This window comes from Eulemur rufifrons, chromosome 16 (genome assembly GCF_041146395.1).
Source record: "Eulemur rufifrons isolate Redbay chromosome 16, OSU_ERuf_1, whole genome shotgun sequence".
In the NCBI taxonomy this organism is placed as follows: Eukaryota; Metazoa; Chordata; class Mammalia; order Primates; family Lemuridae; genus Eulemur; species Eulemur rufifrons.
In genome coordinates, this window is record NC_090998.1 from 28452482 (window position 1) to 28478686 (window position 26205).

The window sequence follows — 26205 nt, forward strand, 5'->3', positions numbered from 1 at the left end:
CTTTAAGGGAGTAGAATTAGTGCTATAGCAGCTACTTTGCACCACATGCAAATTCCCTAAGCAAACTACCATGGAGAAGCAAAGAATTATAAGGCAATGCCCTGCCTGCTCTCCAGGACTACATAGTATGGTTAGTGAGATCAGATAACACTGCAAGGAAAGCAGTGGTCAAAAGTTGTACCAGAAATGCTGAAGGAGATGAGATGAGTGCTTAAGGAGTTTAGAGGAAGCCAACACTTCTTCTGGGGTTGTCAGGAATGAAGCCTGAAACTTGGCTCTGAATAGTCTGAGAGATGAAGGGAGCATTTCGGATGCATATAATGAAAGCAGCAAAGGCTTGTTGAAGTGAATTCATCATATGATCCATTTTGGCTTTTCTTATTTCATTGCTGTTACTTTGTTTCTTCAAGTTGAAAAGCTCAAAACTTCAAGTTCATATCAACTCCTTCCTTCCCTTTGTCCCATATGTCTAATTGAAGGACTCTGAACTGGGTGCTTTCACATTCTCTCATAAACCCTGCAAGATTGGTATTTAATGTCCCCACTTAGCAGATAGAAAAACCAACGCTCAGAACAGTTAAATTGCTTCTTCAGTTTCCCTCGGCTGTTGGTTGTCCGAGCTGCGATCTAAATATGAAGGTCTCTCTGACGGACTCTAAATCCCATGTTTACGTGGCCGTGAGCTGAGGAGCAGAGGGGAGAGAAAATAGAGAATTAAAAGGAAAACTAAGGGACTGCAGGAAATTACTGCAAAAGCATCATTGATGAATGGAAGGAAATTATTCTGAAATTCTGAAATTATTCTGAAATTATCCCCATTCCTGGGGATCTTTGTGTGAAACCCTCCCCTAAGACTTGGGTGTCTCCATACGTGTGTTAGTGACTGTTACAGAGAGCAGCATCCTGCTATTATAAGAATTTCTGAGTATGGGAGATTTTATAACTACGCAGTTTTTCTATCTCCACCTCAGTGTGCAGTAAATAGAAATTTATATTTTCTACTAACATTTTTATTCAATTTTCACATTCTGTTACCAATTTAGTTTTCCGCAACACCACTGATTTGGCCATTTTCACTTCTCTCTACAGTGCTTTTGCTAGGGAGGAAGTCTGCTAAAATTCCAGTGCAGATTCTCACTCAGAATTTGTGCTTCTGGCCTTTTGGATATATCTTTTTGCTTTGAGTATCCTTAAATTAAAACATCTTTTTTTAAACTTCAACCCTTGAACTGTTTAGAGTTTGGAATAATTTAAGAGAATGTTGGCTAATCTTAGTTTATTTAGAAACTGAAGGAGAACTCTTGGCAGAGTAAGGGAGAATTCTAACTGCTTCCCCTTTGGAGCAAGTATCAAAGGCTGTTATAATCTGGTAGGGCTGCCATCACAAATTGCCACAGCCCTGGTACCTTAAACAGCAGAAATTTATTTTTTCACAGTTCTGGAGGCTCAAAGTCCAAGATCAGGGTGTTGGCAGGTTGGCATGTCTGGTTTCACCTGAGGTCTCTCTCTTGGCCTACAGATGGCCACCTTCTAGCTGTTTCCTCGCATGGCCTTTCCCTGTGCACTGCATCCTGGCGTCTCTGCATGTCTTCATCTTCTCTTCTTTATGAGCACATCAGTCAGACTGGATTAGGGCCAACCCTAATGGTGTTATTTTAATTTAATCACCTCTTTAAAGGTCCTATCTCCAAATACGACCATATTCTGAGGGACTAGGTGTTAGGGCTTCAACATATGAATTTGGGGGGAACACAGTTCAGTTTATAACAGGCACCATGGAACATTCCACTGAAAGGGAGGGCATGGGGCAGACAGTCAGAAACCAAGGCTGAAGTTCACACCCTGCCACTCTCTTCATGGGCCCTAAGAAAATCACTTAACCTTTCTGATCCTCAGTGTTTTAATCTGTAAAATAGGGATTATTACAACCAACCTCAATTGAGTTTTCTTTCCAGGCCCTAAAAAGCTTTTGTGCACTGTAACAGTCACACAGAAAGTGACCATGCATAAACTCTGTAAACTCCCTACACCTCAATGTCTCATTTCTAAATAAAAATAAAATCTCCTTGAGTTTTTATAAAATTAATGAGCCTTTGCATGCAAAGTATCTACATATATATAGCACTCTATAATTATTACATATTGTCATTATTTCTCATCCTTTCCTCTTCCTTCTACATTCCTGTTGCCTGCTTTTCCATTTTTGTCATTGCTCAAAATCCCAATTAGTGAATAGTTTGGAAGAGCATGGCCAGGTTTACAGAAAGAAGAAAGAAGGATATCCTCTCCCCTCCCATAAGGGCATAAAAGAGGCTGCCTCTATGCTTTGATCATTAACTATGGAGTGTTAATCTTAGGATAATCTATAACTCTCTGTCAACTCCTTGTCTAGTAGCTTTCATAATTAAATATTCTTGCTTTTGTTTCTTTCTTTCTTTTTCTTTTTTTTTTTTTTTTTTTTTTTTGAGACAGAGTCTCACTCTCTTGCCTGGGCTAGAGTGCCATGGCATCAGCCTAGATCACAGCAACCTCAAACTCCTGGGCTCAAGCGATCTTCCTGCCTCAGCCTCCTGGGTAGCTGGGACTACAGGTGTGTGCCACTACACCCAGCTAATTTTTTCTATTTTTAGTTGCCTGACTAATTTCTTTCTATTTTTAGTAGAGACAGGGGTCTGGCTGGTCTCGAACTCCTGAGCTCGAGCGATCCTCCAGCCTTGACCTTCCAGGGCACTAGGATTACAGGCGTGAGCCATTATGCCTAGCCTCTTGCTTTTCTAACGACTGTTAATTTCTGTCCTTATTGAAAAGTCTTTGATGAATATTGACTGTTTACTCCCAAGTATGTAAGATTTTTGGTCCAAAGTATTTGTCTTAGTTTGTTTTCTGCTGCTTATAACAGAATACCTGAAACTGGGCAATTTATAAAGAAAAGGAGTTTACTTCATACAGTTATGGAGGCTGAGAAGTCCAAGGTTGAGGGGTGCATCTGATCAGAGCCTTCTTGCTAGTGGGGACTCTCTGCAGAGTCCCAGCTTGGCGCAGGGTATCACAAGCAAGGGGGCTGAGCCTGATCATTCAGGTCTCTCTTCCTCTTCTTACAAAGGCACCAGTCGCAGTCCCATGCTGGCCATTATCCATTAATCCATAAATGGATTAATTCATTCATGATGGCAGAGACCTTGTGATCCAATCACCTCTTATTAAAGGCTCCACCTCTCAGAGTATTGAGAAGTGCCACATTGGGGATTAAGTGTCACCATGAATTTTGGAGGCGACTTTCAAACCATAGCAGTGTTATCTATTCGAAAATGCAATTGTTCAAATAGATTTATTAAACCTTTTTTAAAAAACAGTCTTGAAAACAGTACCTCAAGTTAACAAAGATAATAGCTATCTCACCAAGAGGCATATGTACGCTTTGTGTCATGAACTTCCATGTCTCCTATTTTTGAGAATATGAGTTGCCATTTTTAAAAGAAGGCAGGAAAAGAGGAAATCACATATCCCTTTTCTTTTTTCTTTTCTTGTTGACGGAGAGATACTAAAAAATCACGGACATTTGAAAGATAAAGGAAGAGGTGCCCAGGGAGAAAGAGAACGTGGAAGTGAGAGGATGAATACTTACGTGTGGCAATAATCGTTTTTATACAGTGGAAAAGAAAGAAGTTTCTCTAAACTGTAGACCAACAAATTTGAGGCTGTTCATAGGCAAATTTCTGGAAATGGATAAGTTTCAAATGTTCAATATAAAACGGGGATTGCTAAAAGCCAGTGAGTTCATCAAGAATGACATAAGGCCGGGCGCGGTGGCTCACGCCTGTAATCCTAGCACTCTGGGAGGCCGAGGCGGGTGGATCGCTCGAGGTCAGGAGTTCGAGACCAGCCTGAGCAAGAGTGAGACCCCGTCTCTACTAAAAATAGAAAGAAATTATATGGACAACTAAAATATATATATACAAAAAATTAGCCGGGCATGGTGGCACATGCCTGTAGTCCCAGCTACTCGGGAGGCTGAGGCAGTAGGATTGCTTAAGCTCAGGAGTTTGAGGTTGCTGTGAGCTAGACTGACGCCACGGCACTTACTCTAGCCCGGGCAACAGAGTGAGACTCTGTCTCAAAAAAAAAAAAAAAAAAAAAAAGAATTATATAAGCTAGACCACCTGAATTCTCTGTCTCTCATAAGTGGGAGGTGGTAACAACTTTGGCAAACAACTAACCAAGTATTTTTTTTAATATCATTGAGGCAATTAGAGAAATCAGTTCTAGAGGATAGTATAATTGTTGAGATTCATAACTGATTGAATAACATGTGCTAAGGATTCAAATTCATAGATTGATATTTATGAAATATGGTCTCTACCTGGCCCTATTATTAGTTGCTAATCTTAGATAAAGATATCAAGGGCAGGGTTCAGTGGCTCAAGCCTGTCATCCCAGCACTTTGGGAGGCCGAGGTAGGAGAATTGCTGGAGCCCGGGAGTTTGAGACCAGCTTGAGCAACATAGTGAAACCTTCTCTCTACAAAAAAATTTTTTAAATAGCTGGATGTGGTGACACATGCCTGTAGTCCCAGCTACTCGGGAGGCTGAGGCAAGAAGATCACTTGAGTCCAGGAGTTCAAGGCTGCAGCGAGCTTGATCACACCCCTATACTCCAGCCTGGGGAATAGAGTGAGACTCTATCTCTTAATAAGATACCAAGGTCATGATTATGACATTTTCTGATCTGAGAGAGAAGTGATTGGGAGAGGTAGCTAATATGCTAGATGACAGAATAGAATCCAAAAGATTCATCAGATAGGAAAAGGTGAAATGTATGAGGGGTAAACATAAAGTTAAAAGTATACAAAATATTGCACTGGAGTTTCAAACACCATAATTATAGGATGGAGGAAGCATGACTGGATGGCACCATCTATAAACAGAGCAAACTCAGTATGAAATAGCAGCACGATGTGGCTGTCAGAGAACTGCCATGAGGTTCTGCTGTTTGAATAGGATTGGGATGTCTCAGATGAGACAAGACAGTGCCCCTCTGTTTCTCACCAGGCATCTTTATCACACATGACTTCCTTTCTGATCACCTCATTTTTAGAAGGATGTGCACAAACTGGAACATGGCTAAGGGGTAAGGAGAAGAGCGAGGGAAGTTGACATAGTCTTATAAGGAAGAACTTGGATGTTTGGCCTGAGGAAAGCTCAGAGGACAGAGAGAGTTTTCATGGGAGCGTGTGGAGCACCTGGCGGAGTTTACGGTAATGAGAGAAGGAGTTATGGTACGGAAGATAGGAGCTCATGAAAAGGTAGGAATGCATTAGTTCTCAAGTCAGGAAAGCAAGCGGGTGGGGTCAAGCCATGCTATAGGGGACAATTTGCCACAAACAGCTACTGCCCGCTCTGGCTGGGTGTGGTCTCCACACATGAGCTCTGTCCCACGTGGTCCTCACCAACGCCCGCTGCTGCCATCGGGGCCAGGTGTGGGCCAAAACACAGACGTGTTCCCTGCCTCCTTCCACGTGAGGCCCCCTCCCATACCAAACAGCCACCGGTAGGCTCTTGCACTCCCTAAGGCACTGACTTTTAGAAAATTGTTTAATTTTCTAAATTGCACTGAAGAGTTTATAAATACTAGAGGCCCAAGTGAAAGCCACACAGCAAGACTCTCCTTCCCTGCCAATGAAATGTGTTATTTTCAGCCACCTCTTTTCAAAAACTAGATTATTATCCCCATCCCTGGCCCTTCATCTTGCTTTGTGCTTTTGAGGTAGTTAGTTGCCTTCAAATCAGTATCTCAACTTTACAGTGAAGTTCTTATGTTTCTTTGACTCTATGACCTTGATATTTTCTGGAGGTACCTGGTGGCAATTTGAGAGGCAGGCAGAGTAGTAAATAGAAAATGAGCCTTAGCGTCAGAAAAGGTTGAATGTAAATCCTTGTTCTGCCACTTTCTAACTGTGTGAGCTAAGGTGAGTTAATATTCATGGTAGTCATTGATGAATTTAATATACGGAAGTTGCGGGGCACCTGCTGTGAGGCCAGGCTCTCTGGGTCTGGTGCAAGAGATCATAAAAAAAATGTCAAGGAAAAAAATAGTATCAAAACTCTGTGAGACTTTGATAGCGTCCTATATATCAAAAATGCTTATTTTCCTCATTGTAGGAATAGTGAAAATAAAAACTCCAGAGTATTGCTAAGACTTAAGACAGATAACAAGCCAGATGTAGTGACATGCATGCACCTGTAGTCCCAGCTACTCAGGAGGCTGAGGTGGGAGGATCACTTGAGCCCAGGAGTTTGAGGCTGTAGTGTGCTATGCTTGCATCTGTGAATAGCCTCTGCACTCCAGCCTGGGTGACAGAGCAGGATCCCATCTCTTTAAAAAAAAAAAAAAAATCACTTGAGTATGGTATGATATTTCTTCAGCCTGTGGCCTTTTTGTTTTTTAAGAGGGTATCAGTCTGTCACCCAGGCTGGAACTCCTGAGCTCAAGCAATCCTCCTGCCTTAGCTTCCTGAGTAGCTGGGACCACAAGTGCTCACCACAATGCCCACCCAACTTTTAAAAGTTTTATAGAGACAGGGTCTCATTATGTTGCCCAGGCTGGTCTTGAACTCCTGGCCTCAAGTAATCCTCCCACCTTGGCCTCCCAAAATGCTGGGATTACAGACGTGAGCCACCACGCCCTCCAGCTTGTGACCTTATAATTAAACTTATAGTGTTATCTCATTCAATTCTTATTCATGTAAACACTTCAATTTTATGATAAAATATCTTATTACTATTCGTCGAGACCATAAACAGTTTGCAGTTGCAAAGAAGTTATCTGACTAATTCATTTTGTTAGGTGTCCGCGTAGATGTCACAATCTCTAGGAATCATTGTCTGACCACTTAAGATTTAGTTAAGTTTAGTTAGATTTAGTCTAATTTAATTTAAATTTAGCTAATCTCTGCTATGAGATCCCATAATACTCTACACTTTCTCTATCATAGGAGGCAATACAGTGAAGTGTCTGCAAGTTCAGTTCAACCCTTGGATCATACAATTTTGGATTCAAATCCCATCTCTACCTACCAGTAGACTTTGTCATGTTACTTAACCTAAGTCCCTCTCCTCATTCATAATTTGGGATTAATAAAACAGGGTTAAAGGAGAGCATGTATATTAAGTGCCTATATAGTGCCTGACACATGGTAAGCAATAAATAAGTACTAGATGCTGTCATTGTCATCATTTCCATCACCATCATCGTGACACTTTATCATAATTGCTTACTGAGTATGCTTGTCTTCCTCAATGGAGCAGGGACCACATTTTCTCTGTTTACCTTTTGTCCCCACTGCCTAACACAGTTTCCAACACACAATAGGAGTTTAGTAACTTGAGTGTCGAATGGTTGAGATGAACCCTGCCGGCCAAATGAGAGCAGTGGCTTCACGGGTTCTGCAATGCCTGGTCCTTAAGTCACATAACTGTCATCAGAAACAATGAGATGTGGCCTAGTTCCTTCAAGAGTGAGTCTAGCAGAGTAGATCCTAGACAGAGCGAGAGCCCACAGCATCTCCCAACCCACCCCCTTCATTTTACAAAGTACATGCTAAGACACCTCTGCTGCTCAGCTCGGGTAGAAGGGAACATATTGGAAGGCTGTACACCCAAGAAGAGGGATTTAGAAGACAGTTGAGTCAGAGCAATATAGCTATATTTTTAGTTTTTCATCTATCACCACTTTACCTATGGAATTTGCTTTTTGTAATTTAAGGATAACACTTAGCTGAGTGCTTTTAAGTAATAAATGCAAAATAATAATAATTAGCCAGAGGTGATGTTATTTCTAAAGAAGGAAAAAGTGATATTTGCTACAAATGTAAAAAAATATATACCACCTGTTAAGCAGTTCATTAAGGGAGTGCACTGTGGCCCCAATAACCTGCTTTCTCAATTTTATCACAAAATATATTTTGAATGAATAATAATCTGTGAATATATTGGCAAAAAAAATTATTTCTAATATAAATGAGATATGAAAAAAGATTTAAGCCATTTTAATACCCTAATTACTCTAATTCTAAGAATTTCCACTGTTCACAGGCCAAATACTCCGCTTTAGAAGAGCTTCATTTAGACCTCCCCGGCAATGTAAGACATAAGGATTCCAGAATGGTTTTCCAAGCATTCATGTTTTTATATATACATTTGTTGCATTTACCCAAATACACCATAGGAGGGCAGCACACACCTGGTTAACTTAAAAACTGCCTGTGGGGTGGCCTTATCAAAATAGTTGTCTCAATTAGCCCAAGACATTCCTAAATTACCACTGCTCAGATAGGAAGGAAAGCTGTTGGAAAAGACAAAAGGAACAAAGATTTTTAATAAGACAAAGGAATGCATCCCTTAAGACTCTGAGTTTCTACAAAAGGGAATCTGGAGCTAATAAAGCTGCAAAATGGGAAAACAGAGTTAAAGAAAAAAATAGAATTTCCCAAATCTGAGAAAACAATTATTTGTTACGCTTGAAAGACTGTTTGTTACTGAGTATGATAATCTGAACACCAGCTACTCGACAAGAATCAGATCTCCTCATTATTAATAAACAATAGTTAATAAGTTACTCCGTAAGAAAGCACCCTATAAGAGTTCCTTCAGTAATCTTTTCTTTTCTTTTTTCTTAAAGTTTATATCTTTCTTTCTTTCTTTTTTTGAGACAGTTTCACTCTTTCCCACCGGCTAGAGTGCAGTGGCATGATCATAGCTCACTGCATCCTGGAACTCCTGAGCTCAAGTGATCCTTCTCCTGCCTCAGCCTCCTAAGTAGCTGGGTCTACAGGTTTTTGCCACCATGCCCTGCTAATTTTTTCTATTTTTAGTAGAGACGTTGTCTCGCTCTTGCTCAGGCTGGTCTTAAACTCCTGATCTCAAGCAATCCTCCCACCTCCCAGAGTGCTAGGATGACAGGCGAGAGCCACCTCACCTGGCAATGTTTTCTTGAATTAACTCAAATCAAGCCTACCTTTTATTGTGTTCCACTTTGCATCAGATAGTTTTAGTGTATTTGTGATGTCTTAGATAAAAGCATTAGCAATTTTCATCAATTTTGGTATTCTGGAGTTATAGGCAGATTTTGTTATAACAGATAATGTAATGACTTTAGAACAATCAATACTTAGATATAAGCTTTTAATATTTCAGTAGAACCTCATTAATGAAGGCTGTAATCCTGAATTTGTGATAATTTGGCTTAAATATTATTTATATAACATATAGGGAAAGGGGTTTGCTAAGCAAATACATAGTCTAAGCAGTTGGCAAGAGAAAATACTTCAAATATTTAAGAACAATTTTTAAGTTTGCCTCTTTAACTTATTTGTAAAAATCTTTTTGCAGAAATATGATATATACATTTCTAACCAGCTTCTTGCATGATTCTAGTATGGTCAGCCTGGTACCAGTAAACAGGCTGATTTTTGATTTTTTAGAACACCAGTCTTTCTTGGATTAGATGCTTAACATAACCCATCAGCTAAACCATGGCCTTTTACTAGCTAGCACTTTGTTAATCTAGTGCGAGTTATATTATGTGACTTTAAAATGGTAAAAACAAAGTGGAGTTCCCATTAATTCAGGTTAGCTTTCTCCATCAGTCCAAGTTACTAATAATTTACTACATAATAAACTTTTTGAGATTTCTGCTAACAATCCTTGTTTCAATGTGTAAAATCAATTTTCAGAAAACAGTAAAGATGATTTCCTTGTTTAATATCATTCTGTTAATCAGGGAAAAGATTATACTGCATGCTTTTCTCAGTGTACCTATGGGACCGACAACATGCCTGTGTGTCCTGATGATAAAGTCAGTTATCCAAATATATTCCATTTTGGAATAGCAGATCTAAGTGCTAAGCAAGTAACCACCATCATGTTCAAGTTCAGAACTCGAAGATCTTTCATTATATTAATAGACCCTGTATTTTTAGATGTATCAAAATGCCAAATACAAATGGCTACATATGTCCTAATGTACTTGAGAAATCTCGCTACTAATTTTTTAACACTAATTTTTAATACTGCATTTAATTAAGAAAAAAGACCTGTCTTTTCTATCAGCATCAATCAGAAAAAGAACATGCTCAATCAAGATGTTTGTGTGAATGCACATTCCTCACTAAATCTCTCAGGCAGCTGCTTTAGTTTACTGTTACTAACATCTTGCTCTGTCATCTCTTTGTATACATGTCTAATTTATCAGTTTCTTGTAGATTGTCAGCAGCCTGCTGCCTCCGTACCGCCACAGTGCTCACAACTAGCCGGGAGGCAAGACTGCCCGACTGTCAGGTAAATTCAGACGTCCTTTCTCTTCCCACCCAGCTGCATGTCAGATCCATAGACCCCAGCTCCCTTTCCAACTCCATGTCTGCTACACATCATTATATGTTGCTATGTTTTATTTCAACATGGGCCACATAAACACACATTGGATACCTGCAGTCCATGTGTTCCCACTGGGAATACAGGAGAGCTGGAGTTTATCTTACTGGCCACGAGCTGGTGAACTAACGGCTGCCAAGTAAATACTTGGATTAATCCAGTGTTTCCTTACCTTCCAAAATAGAAAACCTGGAATTGTTAGGAAGTCTGTCCCACTCTTCCTTTTCTTTTGTTTGTCTTTTGTCCTTAAACTATATTTCTCAAACAAACAGGAAGAATATAAAGAATTAGATATAAAACATATCTATAATAATATCTGTTCCAAGACAAGTTTATAATAAAGTGTTTCTATTTTCTGTCCACTCAGTACCCTCATTAAAACTGAATTGGAAAGGTGGAAAAAAACCTTATAGGTGGCATTCGAAAGGGAATATTTGCAGTGGTAGTGCCCTTTAGGTGAGATTAGCTGAGGAATTTTAAAGGCAGATTTGCACACTCCCTGCACACTGACCTGGAGTTTGCTGATGATTCCTGCTCTTCCGGGTGAACTGCACACAGCCTCACAGTGTCCCATCAGGACCTCGTCCTGGTCATGGCTTACTTTGTCTCCAGTTACTTGGCCTCTGCTGGTGCCAAGCTTTAGTAGGCTGGTTGTGGCTTTCATTGTCTCCTCATTGCTCTCTCCTTATTTTAATGGCACTGCTGCTCTTCTGCCAGAGGAAGGCTTCTTTTGAACAGCGGCGAGCCCAGAGATTTTTCCACGTGAGTCTGAGGAGTAGGTGTGAGCAGGCTGCACATGGTCATGGGCCGGAGCCCCAGGAGCTGGGGAGCTGTGAGTGCAGAAACGCAGTGGCAGCCGAAGCTCAAGTGTGGCGGGGTCTCAGCGCCGTTGTGCAGCCGCCTGTAGAAGGGGAACATTGAGTTAGCAGGAAAAGGGACATTATTACAGAGGTTGCCGGCCAGGGTCTTCCGACTGATGTCTCAGGAGACTGTTCCCATCATCTTCTGCAACAGGGCTTTTCTTTCAGAATTCTTTGCTAACATACTAATGCCATGTTATAACTGCAGTAATTTCAACTAGAAATTATTATAACATATAATCAAAATAGCAGAGTAATTTCAATTATGTGAGTAACTGAATGTAGCTATAAATGTTCAAGCCCATCTCAGCGGGATGCTACACGTGCAGTGGTTAAAACCGTAGGCTCTTAACCTACAGTCCATTCTCCACAAAGCACACCCCACCCTCGCCTGGGGCCTGGGACAGTGCCGGCACGTGACAGAAGTGCAGTAAATATTGATTACGTGAATGAGGGAAGGAGCTCTGGAGTCAGACTGCTTGGGTTTGAATCCCACCTCTAACACCCGCTAGGTGTGTCATCTGGGCAAGTCGTTGTTGCTAAGATTCGTTTTCAATGAAGCACAGGCCTGGCTTGTAGAGTCTGCTCACCATGTTGTCAATACTAACTGTTCTTAGTACCTTACCCTTCCTCAAGACAAAGATCTGCAGTCTCTTTCATGACCTCTCTAACTTGTTTGGACAAAGAGTGGAGAAGGCTACTGTTTTGTTTTGTCTTGTTTTGTTTTGCTTTGTTTTGTTTGGGGCGGGTATCACTATGTTGTTCCCGCTGGACTTGAACCCTGGGCTCAAACAATCCTCCTGCTGCAGAAAACTACTGTTTTTAGTGTTTTAAGTAGGAAAATGGAAAGGCTGGGAGAAAATTTTTTTAACTTTAATTTTTCGCCTTGGTTTTATTTTTCTTTTTGAGAACCACTTTGAGTAAACAATTACGTAGCCTAGTTTCATCTGTTCTGAGATTACTGAATTTAGGTTGCTTGCTACCCCCATAGGGATGATTTACTGTAAAGAAAAGCAATTTTATAAAGTACCAGTGTTTCTAGTTTCTCTCCACGTGAATACAGCATGGCCCAGAGCCAGCTTCCACTCTTCCTTATTGTGGTCGACACAAAGAAATGATCAAATGCATATAAACTTAGAAAGACTCCTTTTCAAAGTTGCTGGGATGATGCCTGGCTTCCTTCCCACCCATGCCTGCTGTCACAGGGCTTGAAGCTAACGCCTTCACTGCCCTCCTTACTCCCTCCTGGCAGGAGAGTTAACACGTGGCCAACATTTGAGTTCTTACTATGCACACATATTAATCGTTACAACTTTCTGTAAACTAAGCACAGTTATAATGCCCATTTTTAAATGAGGAAATTGATGTTTGGGAAGGGAAAATGACATGTCCAGGGTGTCACACATCCTGAACACAACTGAGCCCAGTGACTCCTGCCTGCCACGGTACAGGGCTGACAGCAGAGAGGCTCCCCCCACGTCAGGGGCAAAGTAAGAGTATATAAGTCTGGACTCTTCCTCGGAATTGAAAGGGAATGTGTCTCTAATGAGAAACAGGAGAAGATTTGCTAAGAATGTTGAGTGATTTCATATCAGGTGTTCTCTGTTTCTCGTTTTGAAAAATTGTTTTGTACGTCCCCCAGTTTATACATATATTCAAATAACTTTTAAGGTGTATGATTTTTTTTTTTTTTTTTTTTTGGAGACAGAGTCTCACTCTGTTGCCTGGGCTAGAGTGCCGTGGCATCAGCCTAGCTCACAGCAACCTCAAACTCCTGGGCTCAAGCAATCCTCCTGCCTCAGCCTCCCGATTAGCTGGGACTATGGGCATGTGCCACCATGCCCGGCTAATTTTTTCTATATATATATTTTTAGTTGTCCATATAATTTCTTTCTATTTTTAGTAGAGACAGGGTCTCGCTCTTGATCAGGCTGGTCTCGAACTCCTGAGCTCAAACAATCCGCCCACCTTGGCCTCTCAGAGTGCTATGATTACAGGCATGAGCCACCTCGCCTGGCCTGATTTTTTTATTAAAAGAGCATTTGCTCACATTTAAAAGTGTAAAACTGTTCCATGTATACTTTTTATAGATTGATTCCATTGTAGAACTAAATTATCAAAATTGTTTATAGATAATAGATATCATAATGAGAAAGGAATGCCCATGGTATGCAGCTTTAAATATAATATTTAAATATATAGAAATGTTTGTATTTACCACTTCTCCCTTCTATCAAATAGCTGCTTACTTGGGGAAAATAAGAAGAAACTTTCTGATGATGCATCCAGTTTTTTATCTTAGTTTCCTAAGCTTACTGTTTACAACACGATCTACTTATGAAAAGTAGATTTGTCAATGGTAAATACTGAATAACAAGTGGGCTACTGAAGATATTTGATAATCAGAACTGAAATTGAATTTATTCTATATCTTAAATGATTAGAATTTATCAAATATTTATATTCAAAAAATAATTTCTTAATCTGTAAGGCAAGAATGTGTTTCTTACGGGTTAATATATATATACACATAGTATGCACAGTATGGTTGCATTTTATGCAAATTTAAAATAGTAATGCTATGATATAAAATATTTGTAACTCTCACTTTATGTAAGAAATCTGAAACAATGAAAAAATTTTAAATCACCACAAATGAAATGTCAGAGTGTTGGCCAGCTGAGTTCTAATCTTTGTTTAAGCTGTTGCTACACACTTCAGCGGGTCAAGCAGAAGGACTTGCCTTCCTTCATCAAGAAGAGTATTGGATTACACAGGTCTTCAAAAACATACCCCTCTTGTATAATGTTACCACATATTACTCGCCATAGTGTTGCATAACGTATTTTGCTCCCTAAAAATAAATCAGTCCTAAATCATGCAGATTTATAAAAGGAAACTCTGGTAGGTCCATAAAAAAGAAAGTCTGTCTGCTTAAGCTATAACCTGTGGTTTCCCAGACCATCTGACTCTGTTTGCAGGGTCAAGGATGAATCTTGCTATGCATTATTTTCTTCTTTCTATTTTTAATTTATTGTTTTTAATTGACAAATAAAACCAGGCACTATTTTCTTAGTCCTTTTGTTGAAGCTCCAGTTCTTCCATGGTAGCTCCAGTTCTACCACATTTTAAAAATAGGTAGGAAACATAATTTTTATCCATGGTTGTCTTAATCAGTACAGAACAGCAGATCTTCTTTTAAACTAAATTTACAGCAGGTCAAAGAGTCTGAGAAGTGAGAGTAACCTCAAGCAAACCAGATATTTTTCATAATTATAATTTGATATTAAATTTCAAGGGATATACATGAAGGAAAATTTTGTACCAAAGATAAAAATTATTTGTTTTATACTAAGTTTTAATGGCTTCAATGATAATACTAGCTTTAAAAAACTGTTTAGGCCGGGCGCGGTGGCTCATGTCTGTAATCCTAGCACTCTGGGAGGCCGAGGTGGGAGGATCGCTCGAGGTCAGGAGTTCGAGACCAGCCTGAACAAGAGCGAGACCCCGTCTCTACTAAAATAATGGAAAGAAATTATCTGGACAGCTAAAAAAATATATATAGAAAAAAAATTAGCCAGGCGTGGTGGCACATGCCTGTAGTCCCAGCTACTCGGGAGGCTGAGGCAGTAGGATCGCTTAAGCCCAGGAGTTTGAGGTTGCTGTGAGCTAGGCTGACACCACGGCACTCTCGCCCAGGGAATAGAGTGAGACTCTGTCTCAAAAAAAAAAAAAAAAAAAAACTGTTTAAATCAGTCTCCTCCACTTGCCAGGGTTGACCCATTCCTTCTCTGGAATGAACTAAAAAAACAAAAACAAACTGTTTAAATCAATAATTAATAGTAATAAACCTTGAATAGTTCTCCTAAACATCACTCCTGGCAGAAATGAATTATGTAGGTGGTACTGAATTTCATAGGATAAGGGAAATTAGCAGAGTTTTGAAAAATACCAATCTTTTCTAATTAAAAAATAAACATTAAAAACACTAAAGCCCATATTATAATTTCACCACGGCTAGTCACATTTAAAAGATCTGAACTCAAATGTGTTTTATAGTTTTACCCTAAGAAACTCAATGATTTTGCTTCCTTATTCTTAAAGATTATTCATCTGGACATTGATGGGCCTGCACACCTGTTTCTTTAAACTGTGGCTGTCAGTGGTGGTCGTTTGGAAAGCTACCTTATTAAGTATACTTAACAAATGGGAAATGTTATAAAACTCTTCAGTCGTTTTCACACCGCCAAACTAAAGCAGGTATCCTTGGAGCAAATTAGGCTTCCACAGGCAAATTATTTACCCTGTTGAATCTGGATACCAGAGAACTCTAGCATCCTCTAAACTCCAAAGCCGTGGTCCACCCATCAGCATGCCTGGGAGCTCTTTGGAAATGCAGAGTCCCAGGTCCCATCCCTACTGAATCAGAATCTGCTTTTTACCAAGTCCCAGGTGACTTGAGTGCACATTAAAGTTTGAAAAGAACTGATCTAGTGAAATCTCACGGCTAACCCAGAGAGCTAGGACAGTGATGAGATTGTGTGCAAAAATGGAAGAGAGTGACATCCGGGGAAGAGTTCATATATCATTTCCCTAGCACATTTCATTTTTCTTATTTCTGCCTTGTTTTGAAAAGCCACAGTTGTGTTGGCATGTTTTAGATTTAAACCATTTTTTGTGCAAAATTTCTGTTCATGTTTTAAAAATGTACATGAAAATAATTTGCGTAACCCTTAGGACTCTGCCTGGCCCTTTGCAAATGCGTTTCCTGCTGACACACCTGTTTCTCCTTTGCAGTCCTGACACAGCTCTCCCTGAGGAGCAGCCGCATTCCAGCCCCCAGTGCACCCCTCTCCGCTGTCTCTCCAAGCCTCCTCACCCCTAGTCTTCATTTCCTGTGGACAAACACCTGGGGTGAAAGTTTTGTAGCCACACGCAGGATACTGCCCAAGATCCAGCGGGTGTTTTCTTCTGGGTTGTTGAGATACACTTGGATTAATGTCTGTCATTTTGGAAGATGAGAGAAAGTTGAGAAGAATAGCACAAAGCACAGACCCTGGTGTGATAAAACCTTCTGTGGCTTCTCTAAGTCACAGATAAACTTCTGCAATCAAATGGCTACAGTTCAGTTAAATTAAAAACAAAACAAAACAGGAAACATTTATCTCAGATGGCTGGCTTTACCTCGATAGCATAAGAGAGACCTAAGACGATGTAAAATACATATATTGTAAAATCATCTTTCCTCACACTCCAAATTCAGCTATAGAAATTGATTCCAATATTTTTTTGCCATTGATATTTATTTTGTACTTTATTTGCTACATGATGATTTATGTCTATAAAAATAATTTCTGTGAGAGGTGAATTTAATTCGTTTATTTTCAGATAAGCATAATTTGCTCAATGAAGTATGAGTTTTAATTTACTTTGAAATCTGGAATTGGCCAGACTGTGGTCATTTTTCTTGCACAAAATGATAAATGAGGTGCATCAGAATGTTAACAATAACTGTATTTTGCTGCTACACTGATATTGTTTATGCTCTTATTTTCTAATCAGCTCATTAACTGCTGGGTTTTGTTTTTATTTTTGTTTTAACTAGAGTTCTTCACTGGACATTATTAAGTAAATCTAAAAAAGGAGACTAAGTTATGATCCATTGATTTATTTGAGTTTTGATGGTATCTTTAATTTTTTTAAATTGCAGTTGAGTAGATGTACTGGTGCTGCTCCTTTGTGTGTGTGTATGTGTGTGATTATGTTAAAGAAGGCTAAATACCTTGAAGGGAAAAAATGGTGTGTTTATTTAACGACCAGAATTTGTTTTTGTTTTTGTTTTTTTTTTACTTCTCCCAAATTCAGGGTCCTACCATGAGTCTTTCCTGCTAAAAGGTATCAAGTACAAATGGGAAAGTATATACATCTAGATAAATGTAAGGTAGCCTTTGGTTAATTAATTTACCCAGAAAGTGTTCAAATTTTGGTCAAAATTGTATGTTTTGTTGTTGTTAGGTTTTTTCATAATGAATCTTCCTTGCCAAAAAACAACAGATAATAAACCTTCGCTCACTGTCTACTTTTGACAAACACTCAGGTGCCTACAATCACATTATATTGAGATAATACATGTTCCTAGTTAATTTACAGGTTCTGCTGGGTAACTTTTATGACTTGATTTAAGGCAGTGGATTTTCATAGCAAAATTTATTTTGCACATAATCTGACAAACAAGGAAAACAGCTAATTGAGCTGAAAGGTCTAAACACTCTTGGGCTCCTTAACTACCAAGTGCTGCCCACACAACTGCTCCTAGCCCTGATTCCTTGTCTTTGTCAGGTAGCCTTAACTTATTTAAAACCATAAGGGTTTGACCTTTTCATATAAGGATATATGTAACTTCTCTTCAAAACAAAACGAACAGACAAAACGATCCTTGCTGTTAACACGAAGGACAGTTAACAGTGCAGGGCACTAACGATGGAGATCTCGGAGCCACTCAGCTGGGAAGTGGGTGGCACAGTAATGGAGTGGTCTGCTGAAGACCAACCGGAAAGTCCTAAAGCACATTGCCGAAGCTTTTATCAGTCCTAAGCCTATTAAGTAGAGGTCACTGTTACCAAAGCAACCAAGAGGTTTTTGTGTTCCTTAAATGAGTGCTATTTTCAACAGTGTCATTTATTATGCAACTTGGAATAAATAGTTGAAATCTTCACCAAAATAGGGATTCAGGTTAAAGTACAGAAGCAGAAACAAAACAAATCTTCCTAAAGCCCTAATCATAGCAGCCTAACCTCCTGCCCTTTCCTACCTGCATTGCCTTGCTCTTCCTAAACATTTTCATCATTGTCTTGGTGTTGTATCTGCCTAGGACCAGTTATTAGTGAGACAGTGTGGATTTTATTAGTGTTCAATTAAAGAAAGCTTACCCTCGCCTTCACTTTTTCTTTTCCTTTTTTTTTCTTTTTTAAGCATATCATATGTTTGGACCTGAGAAGTGGCATAGCTGCTAGTTGACTTTTAATAAAAACTGTGCCTGAGGGAAAATATGCCTTTTTAAAAAAGTACCTGGGGGCACCTTCCTATATATGTTGCCTCATCAGTTTTGTTTGGTGGGACTGGGAGTTCAGCAGCAAGTATTGTCTGCCTGTGATGATAGGGAACTTATGCCTGTTGCATTCTTACTCCCTTGCTCTGGATTTGGGACCCAGTGAAAAGCTGGGTCGTATACCAAACATTTATTTCTTCCAATGCAAAGTTTTTTATTAAGTCTATTATAAGCTCATTTTGTTTTGGTTCTTTATCTTAACAGAGTGGGAAGTGCTTGTTTTGAAATATTAATTCTGTGAAAATGTTAATTTTAGCAAAATTTTGCCAAGAAGATATAGACACTTGGAAATAAACTTCTCATTTTCAGCACAAAATTAGATGATAGTCCCTAAGCAGTAAGAAAGAATGCCGTGTATTTACACTGTGGCATCATTTAGTATAGTTTAAACTGAGCCATATCTCTATTTATTTACAGGCATTTAAAATGAATAAATATGTGTAGTGTTAATAAAAATCAGTACCTGTAGAGATAATATCAGGAATTCAAAAGGAAATTGAAAATTGAATAACTAGGGAGAACCAAAAAGAACCAACCTCAGTAAGACTAAGACATACTTGGGGAGGAAAAATAAACTGCAGAAATACATTAAAAGTACTGGCTAATTATTGCAAACACGGTGAGCAAAGATTAAAGATAACTAGCAAGACTGGTTGCAAAATAAACAGGTAATTTTTAAAAAGTAAGCACAATCACAATGCTGAAAGGAATAGTTAGTATGCAGAAATGCTTTCCTACTGAGGATTTTCCTTAATTAAAAAATGATAATAAAAAAGAGCAATAAATTGCCTTTGGCCTTAGTGCTCAAGGGCATAAAGGACCTTGGATTAATCTTTCCATTTAACTCATGGTTCATCAGATCCCTTTCACAGACCCATTTTGGATTCCAATAGAAGGAATTTAGGAATTTTCTGAATAACTTTTGAGAAAACAAAAAGTTATTTAATAATTAAGACCTATTTAGAAATTATACTTTAGCCAAAGGAAGAGGAGGTACAATAGTGATCTTCAAGAAAAGAGAATTTAACAAATGATAGATACCAGCTATAGATATTGTTACTGAGACTAGCATGAGAAAATCTTCAGTGTGAAGGATTTATATTAACTCTAGAAAAGAGATTTTTAGCACTGGGAAATTAATCATTGACATTGATAATCATAAGGAAAATTTGTTTTTTAAAAATTGAATATTATTGGTAGTCTAGTAAGGACTAAGTTAAGTGGCATGATATCTTGTGATAATGTATTATAATTCTGGGAGCCCATAATTCTATGATTCTTTTATTTTAAATTTTACAATAAAATTTTACTGGTTAGTCATAAAATATTTTATATTTGAAGATAGGATGGCAATCTTAATTTTTCCAAGTTATTTGCTTTTTTACAAAAAAGGATTGTTGGTATTATTTTCTTTCCAGCTATATTTCATAATAACTTTAAAGTTGTCCAAAATGTAGTAATTTTGCTAAAAAAATTCAATTGTCAGAGTCTAAAAAATCAAATGTCCTCAGAAATACTTGATATACAATCCCTTAGGAAGAGGCAAATGCCTCTAAAATTTTATCTTTATTTAAAAGCATATTCAATCTACTACATCTGCTTTTTCCATGCTTTGGAGAATATTCTTGTACAGATAAGTCCTTCTGTTTCAAACAAGCATAAATCAAGTCCGATCAACTAGGAATGTGGAAATTTCCTGATTTGCTGCATTAAATAAAATTATCTACAGTTCTTAAGCAGAGATTACAAAACAAGAAAAGGAAAAAATGAAATATATCTTCTTCTGGGATAAGAATGTCAAATTTAATGTATAATTGTCATAATCAATCAGCCAAAAGATTTAACCAACCATTTAAGACACATCAGGGGAAGCTGATGGAGTCCCAGTAGGGAACTATTCTGGTTCAACCCAAAGATGCCACAAATACATTGACCTGGAAGATATAAAGCAGGACTAAATTTGAACGAAACTCTTAGGATAAAGTTCACAATTTTAAAAACCTTGCCCTCCAGTTCTTTTGTTTGTTTATAAAATAGATTTTAAATAATCCTTGTATTTAAGACTGCAAAAAATTTACAAGAATATGTTTTCAAATAAAGGGAACATAATTGTTCAGAAAGCTGTTGAACTGGAGTTTTGATAGATAAGTTATGATAACGTGATCAGTGCTGATATTGACAAGTAATTTTTTATCTTAAAATCAATTTCTATGGACATGCAAGATCAATCTAGCTGCCGAGTGACCTTTTCCATTGTCTGTAATAATGCCCCCAGATGCGTTGTTTCAGAAATTAAATTCGTCTTTATTTAAATGCCAACTTAACGGCCATAGTCCTTGATGTATTGCATTTATAGCCTGAACCTATTTTTGTTAACACCTGAAAGATTTCATCTATATCTTTCTGAAAGACAGCTCTTTCATCCTTATTACTCAAAGTGTAATTGAAAGAGATATTTACTATTAGGATATGTTCCCCAATTGAAAAATTTCCAGAAATGATATACTACTTAAGAAGAGGAGCAGTTAACTGCCTTTAGTGTAAGGGCGAGAGTGCATAGAAGTATGCAGTGTAAAATGTTTGCATGAGATATTTCACATCATGTAAGCTTTCCAATATTCATAATATGAACACTATAGAAGTCTTATTTCTCTTGTGATCTTCTGTCCATTAGGAATGTAAGGAGATTGTTACCTATAGCTCGTCTCCTTTCCATATTGAAGTGCATGGCTCTAATCCTCAGTGTATTTTTATCCCTTTCCTCTGGAGTTATTTAAAATTTTGCCCTATTTAAACTGAAGCCTGGACAAACTGCTGACCCAGATTATTTCTGTGATTGGAGTTTAATTACTGTAGAACATTTGTTAAGAACACATTTTTTTTTTTTATTTTAACTTTTTTCTTTCAGAATTATTCTTTGGATCATTATTATTCTCTAATGAAAACACTGAGAAGTAAATCTGATACTTAGTACAAATGTATGTTTTTCTTTTAAAAAGTCATTTTAAAACAAAGATCAGAGAGCTATAAAGTAAAGGGAAATATCATTTTGTTTAAAAATCATTATTCAATGATAATGGAGATACAGAATGAATCGTTAGGTTCATACGTATGATTTGTGCAGTAAATCTTAGAGGAAATACATCATTTTAACATTATTGCCACAAAATTTTTAAGCTCAAGGTTTGACTGTTAGAGTCAATTAATTCTTTGAAAATCTTTTATGACATTTTTGTAAACTACTCAGTGTTTTTATTGGCATGATTATGCATATATGATGAACCATACGTGATTCTGATACTGTATTTCTTTCCAGTGTTAACATTTGTGTCATGTGTGGCCAACCCTGATTTGTACACTGTATGTTTATTGTTGTAATTCCTACATTTAATTGCAGTTTATTATTATGCCTTTTGGGGTTAAATGATGTGAAGTGTTTCCACCTACTGATTATACCATATGAAAACATGACGAAAAGACTGATCTAAGAAACCTTTTTGTTGCTAATTATTTTTAAAAATCCGAATTTCAAAAGAAATGTTCTCAAAGACACACATTTATTTTAAATTCAAAAAAAATTCTTATGAATTTGTTATTGCTTGTAATTTTTAATTTTTTTTATTGTAGACAATCCTAAGTGAATGTCTCATGGGAGAATCCATATTATATGTGCTTGTATTTGTGTAATCTGATCATGCACTCAATGGTTGGAAAAGGCACTCCAGTGCTAAGAAAATAACCAGAAGCCAATATATCAATTCTTATATTTGGTTTATGTTACCAACTGAATATGGTGTAATGCATAACTTTTTCCAGTAAATAAACTGGTTATCTTTTGTTCATTTCATCAGATACCTTTTAATCAGTTTGAGTAATTTTTCTGTATGTCACTTTGATTTATACTTACAAAAGGGAAAAGAGTATATGAATTCGATGTGATCTATGTATTTAATCAAAGTAAGAACTTATTTGAACTAAAAACTGAATGCTTTGCTTTAACATTTCTACACATTCCTGGTAAGTAATAAGTATCAACTTCGCCCATTCTCTCCGTTTATCACTTCTGCTACTTGTAATCATTTTTAGAAGATTATTTTGGCAGGAGGATACACTTAGCTGAATTTGATTAGAAATGTACCAACATGAAAAAGAAATGCCTGTTCTAAAAAAGGAAATGCTATTTTAATGAAAGAAGAATGAAGGCTGGATGCTCACGCCTTTAATCCTACCACTTTGGGAGGCCAGGCAGGAGGATTGCTTGAGACCAGAAGTTCAGGACCAGCCTGGGCAATAGCAAAACAGACACCTTCTCTACAAAAAAAAGGGGAAGAAAATTAGCTGGGTGTGGTATGGGGCCCCTGTAGTTCCAGCTACTTGGTAGGCTGAGGCAGGAGGATCACTTGAGGCCAAGAGTTTGAGGTTGCAGTGAGCTACGATGATGCCACTGCACTCTGGCCGGGGCAACAGAGTGATACCCTGTCTCAAAACAAAACAACGAAAGAAGAGTAATGAAATTTGTATGCTTCATTTTGGGAGACAATTCTTCTTTGTTCTCTTTCATATGAAGGAACAGCAGAGACCCATAACTTTGAGGGAAGTTAATTTACCGGCTCCTCCTACAAATATGTATCGTGGGAGATCAGCTGCTTCGGGAGCCATCTGCTTTGATTTGATTGTATCTTGGGGGTGCGGGAGGGGGAGAACCAGACAGAACACAGACTTACTTGAAGTTCTAGGGAGTTGAAACCCCTAATGCAATCCTCATTATAACTAATCAAATTCACCTACCATGGGCACCCAACAGTCCCAGCTGAAGTTGCCTCCTTATCTGTTGTATAAATACAATGCTAAAAATAATAGTGTTAACTTTCCTAGAAATCTCTCCTTTTTCTCCTCCAAAAAGCTATTGTTTTTCTTTCAAGTTGGATCTATGAGTCCATTTGATACGTGACCTTCCCTTACATGATAAAGCTGGTAATTTCTCACATTCAAAAACTAAAACAGCTGAAAGCATCAAGAAAGTCTTTTCTCATCCCTACATTTTGCAGGCAACTTGGATAAGACTACATTGTTGTGAAGGCGATGTAGAGGGTTCCTGCACCCCCGCCAGGGGTAAGAAAGAAGCCAGACTTGATGGGAACTTGAGGAAGGGTTTTTTTTTTTTTTAAGTTTTTGGTTGTACGCACGCCGACTAGTACATTGTAGGAACTCAATAAATTTTGAATTAGAGGAATAGTTCCTGAGAAGTGGGTTCTTTGGCTTCTTGACATCTAGCTTTTCTCCTAAGACATCTGGAGTTGGGTTTATAGAACCTAATGTCACCTACTTATATAATTTCTGCAGGCACTAATTACCAACTAATTGGGGGGAAATGGCCTTTACATTAAGTAAATGGATATTCCTATCATTCTTTCTTGGTAAGTCTGAAAACTAGAGCTCTAACATTGTGTTAGGAGAAGGCTTAATGTGTACAATGAAATCATCTGAGTTTCTTCTTAAGCAATTTATGAATTAACTAACTACATTTAAATGCTTTTAGAAGAAACTCAGAATAATTAATCCTCAAAATATAACTATCAAGGAAGAGAAATCTCACTGGGAGAAATATTGCCAGTATCAAAAGTAAAAATAATTTACAATGTGATTTGAATGTAGAAAGCAATATACAGATAAATAAATCATAACTATAGCGGCATCTTGTTAAATAGTAATGAAATGTTACAGTAAGAATACCTGATTTTATTTATTATCTACATCAGTAGGGGATAAAATAAGGATAATTCAGTAAGGTAACTTCTGTTAGTACTAAAGTCAGGTGAAAGCCTATAAATTATTAGGATGGATATCTATTTCATCTTCCACAATAGGACTTTCTACATACTTTGCAAGACTTAGTGCAAAATGAAAATGTGGGACTCCTTGTTCAAAAAATTTTTATTTATTTAAAAAAATACTTTTTATTAGAGATAGGGTCCCACTATGTTGCCCAGGCTGGACTTGAACTTAGCAATCCTCCTGCTTCAGCCTCCCAAGTAGCTGGGACTAAAGGCACATGCCACCACAACCAGCCAACATGTTCAGAAATTTAATGCTCAGCAAACAGAGCATTAAACCAACCAACCATCCACCAAAAAACCAAGCACAAGGTCCTTCTAAACACTGGGCCCTGTGTGACTAGGGGTCCACATGCCCTGCAGCTAGCCTTGCCCCAGAATATGCTGAAATAACAATTGAAAACCTCAACACCAAATGTAGCTATCCAGAAACTGAGCTTTATTTTCAACAAAATGGATTTCCCAGTTTCTGTACTTGGGAAGAAAAAAATAATGTGTTTATGTTCTGGGGAAACATATTTCATAATAATACATCAAAGGTTATAAAGTTGAATCTTGCAATACTTCCATATTCCAATGCAGCCATAACATTTCAACTCAAAATTTCTAAACTCTGACATATATGCCAAGTTTTACTAAGATTATAGAAATATTTAAAGGAAATCTTCAAAATAGCAGCAGTAGACATTTTAATTAGTGTACGTTAAAACTAATTTAAGAACCCTACTGATACCTTCATAATTTGACTTCCTTTGAAATTGTAAATTATTAATAATGCCAGTCAAATGTCACAGGAAGATTTGCCTCATTTAGAAGATAAGTAGCCCAAGATTAATAAGTGATTCATACCAACTTTTTTTCCGAAATAGATCAAAAGGGAAAGAAATTATTTGCCTCCTTGAAATCCATTGATTTTGAAAATATGGGTCCTTACATATAGTAAGCTACCCTATATGTAAGAAAGGGAGAAAATAAGAATATGTGTTAATGTTTTCTTATTTTGGATAAATTAATAGTAGAAACCCATAATAATGATTATCTGTAAAAGAGCAAAGGGAAGGGGACCAGGTAGGGGTCCAGGTAGGAGTGTTTTATATTGTTTTGCTATTTCAACCATTGAAATATAGGACCTATTCAAAAATGAAAAATATAAAGAAAATACAGGCTTTTAAAAATTTCACAACGAGGCTAGAAATAAAACAAAAATTTTAGAGAAATATTTGTTCTGAAACAGGCTGTGCCAGCAGAATTATTACTAAAAGCATGGAATTTTGTTCAAATTCTAGGCCTGACACTTGCTAGCTCTGTGACTTTGGAAAGGTAGTTCATCTTTACAAGCCTTGATTGTCTCATTTTTAAAATGAGGATTAAAAATTCCTACCTGGCAAGGTTATTGCAAAGATTAAATGAAATAACATATATAACATCTTTCAAACAGTATTTAGCCTTTGGTAGCTAATTTTTTGTTTGTTTGTTTGTTTTGAAACAGGGTCTTGCTCTGTCACCAGGGCTGGAGTGCAGTGGTGTCAACATAGCTCACTGCAGCCTCAAACTCCTGTAGCTGGGACTACAGGCACCTGGCACCATAACCGGCTGATTTTTTAAACTTCTTTTTTGTAGAGATGGGGTCTCACTCTGCTGCCCAGGCTGGTCTCAAGTTGGCCTCAGGCGATACTCCTGCCTTAGCCTCCCAAAGTGCTGGGATTACAGGTGTGAGCCACCTCACCCAGCTTTAATATTATTTTTAGTAACACAATGCCTAGACTTTTGGAGTCCTATACATTGACATATTTAGAATTCATGTGTTCACTTATACATGCATTAATTCAGGAAATATTTATTGACAACTTATTTTGTGCCAGATTTTGCTCTATGGGCTTAAGATAGATCAGAGAATAAAACAAAAGGTTTATACCTTTTGGAAGTTTGTATCATATATGGGGGAGACATACAAAAGCAATAGATATAATACATAT

General features: G+C 37.7%; 1 protein-coding gene across 14 annotated transcripts in view; it reads left to right on the forward strand.

Annotated features, from left to right (window-relative positions):
• Positions 1-22242, forward strand: part of BICD1 (BICD cargo adaptor 1) — a 222538-nt gene extending 200296 nt beyond the window's left edge. For 9 of the 14 annotated variants that reach the window (XR_011235767.1, XM_069491391.1, XM_069491382.1 and 6 more), the window contains 2 exons: positions 10259-10334; positions 16085-22242. Coding sequence is in view for 13 of the 14 variants with exons in the window: in XM_069491382.1 (XP_069347483.1) it covers positions 10259-10334; positions 16085-16172 (164 nt within the window). In the remaining variant the exon portion in view is untranslated. Of the gene's footprint in view, positions 1-10248; positions 10337-10454; positions 10552-16084 lie in introns of those variants that run through there. The other 5 variants (XM_069491381.1, XM_069491387.1, XM_069491395.1 and 2 more) reach the window with 3 other exon arrangements.
• Positions 22243-26205: the final 3963 nt, after the last annotated feature.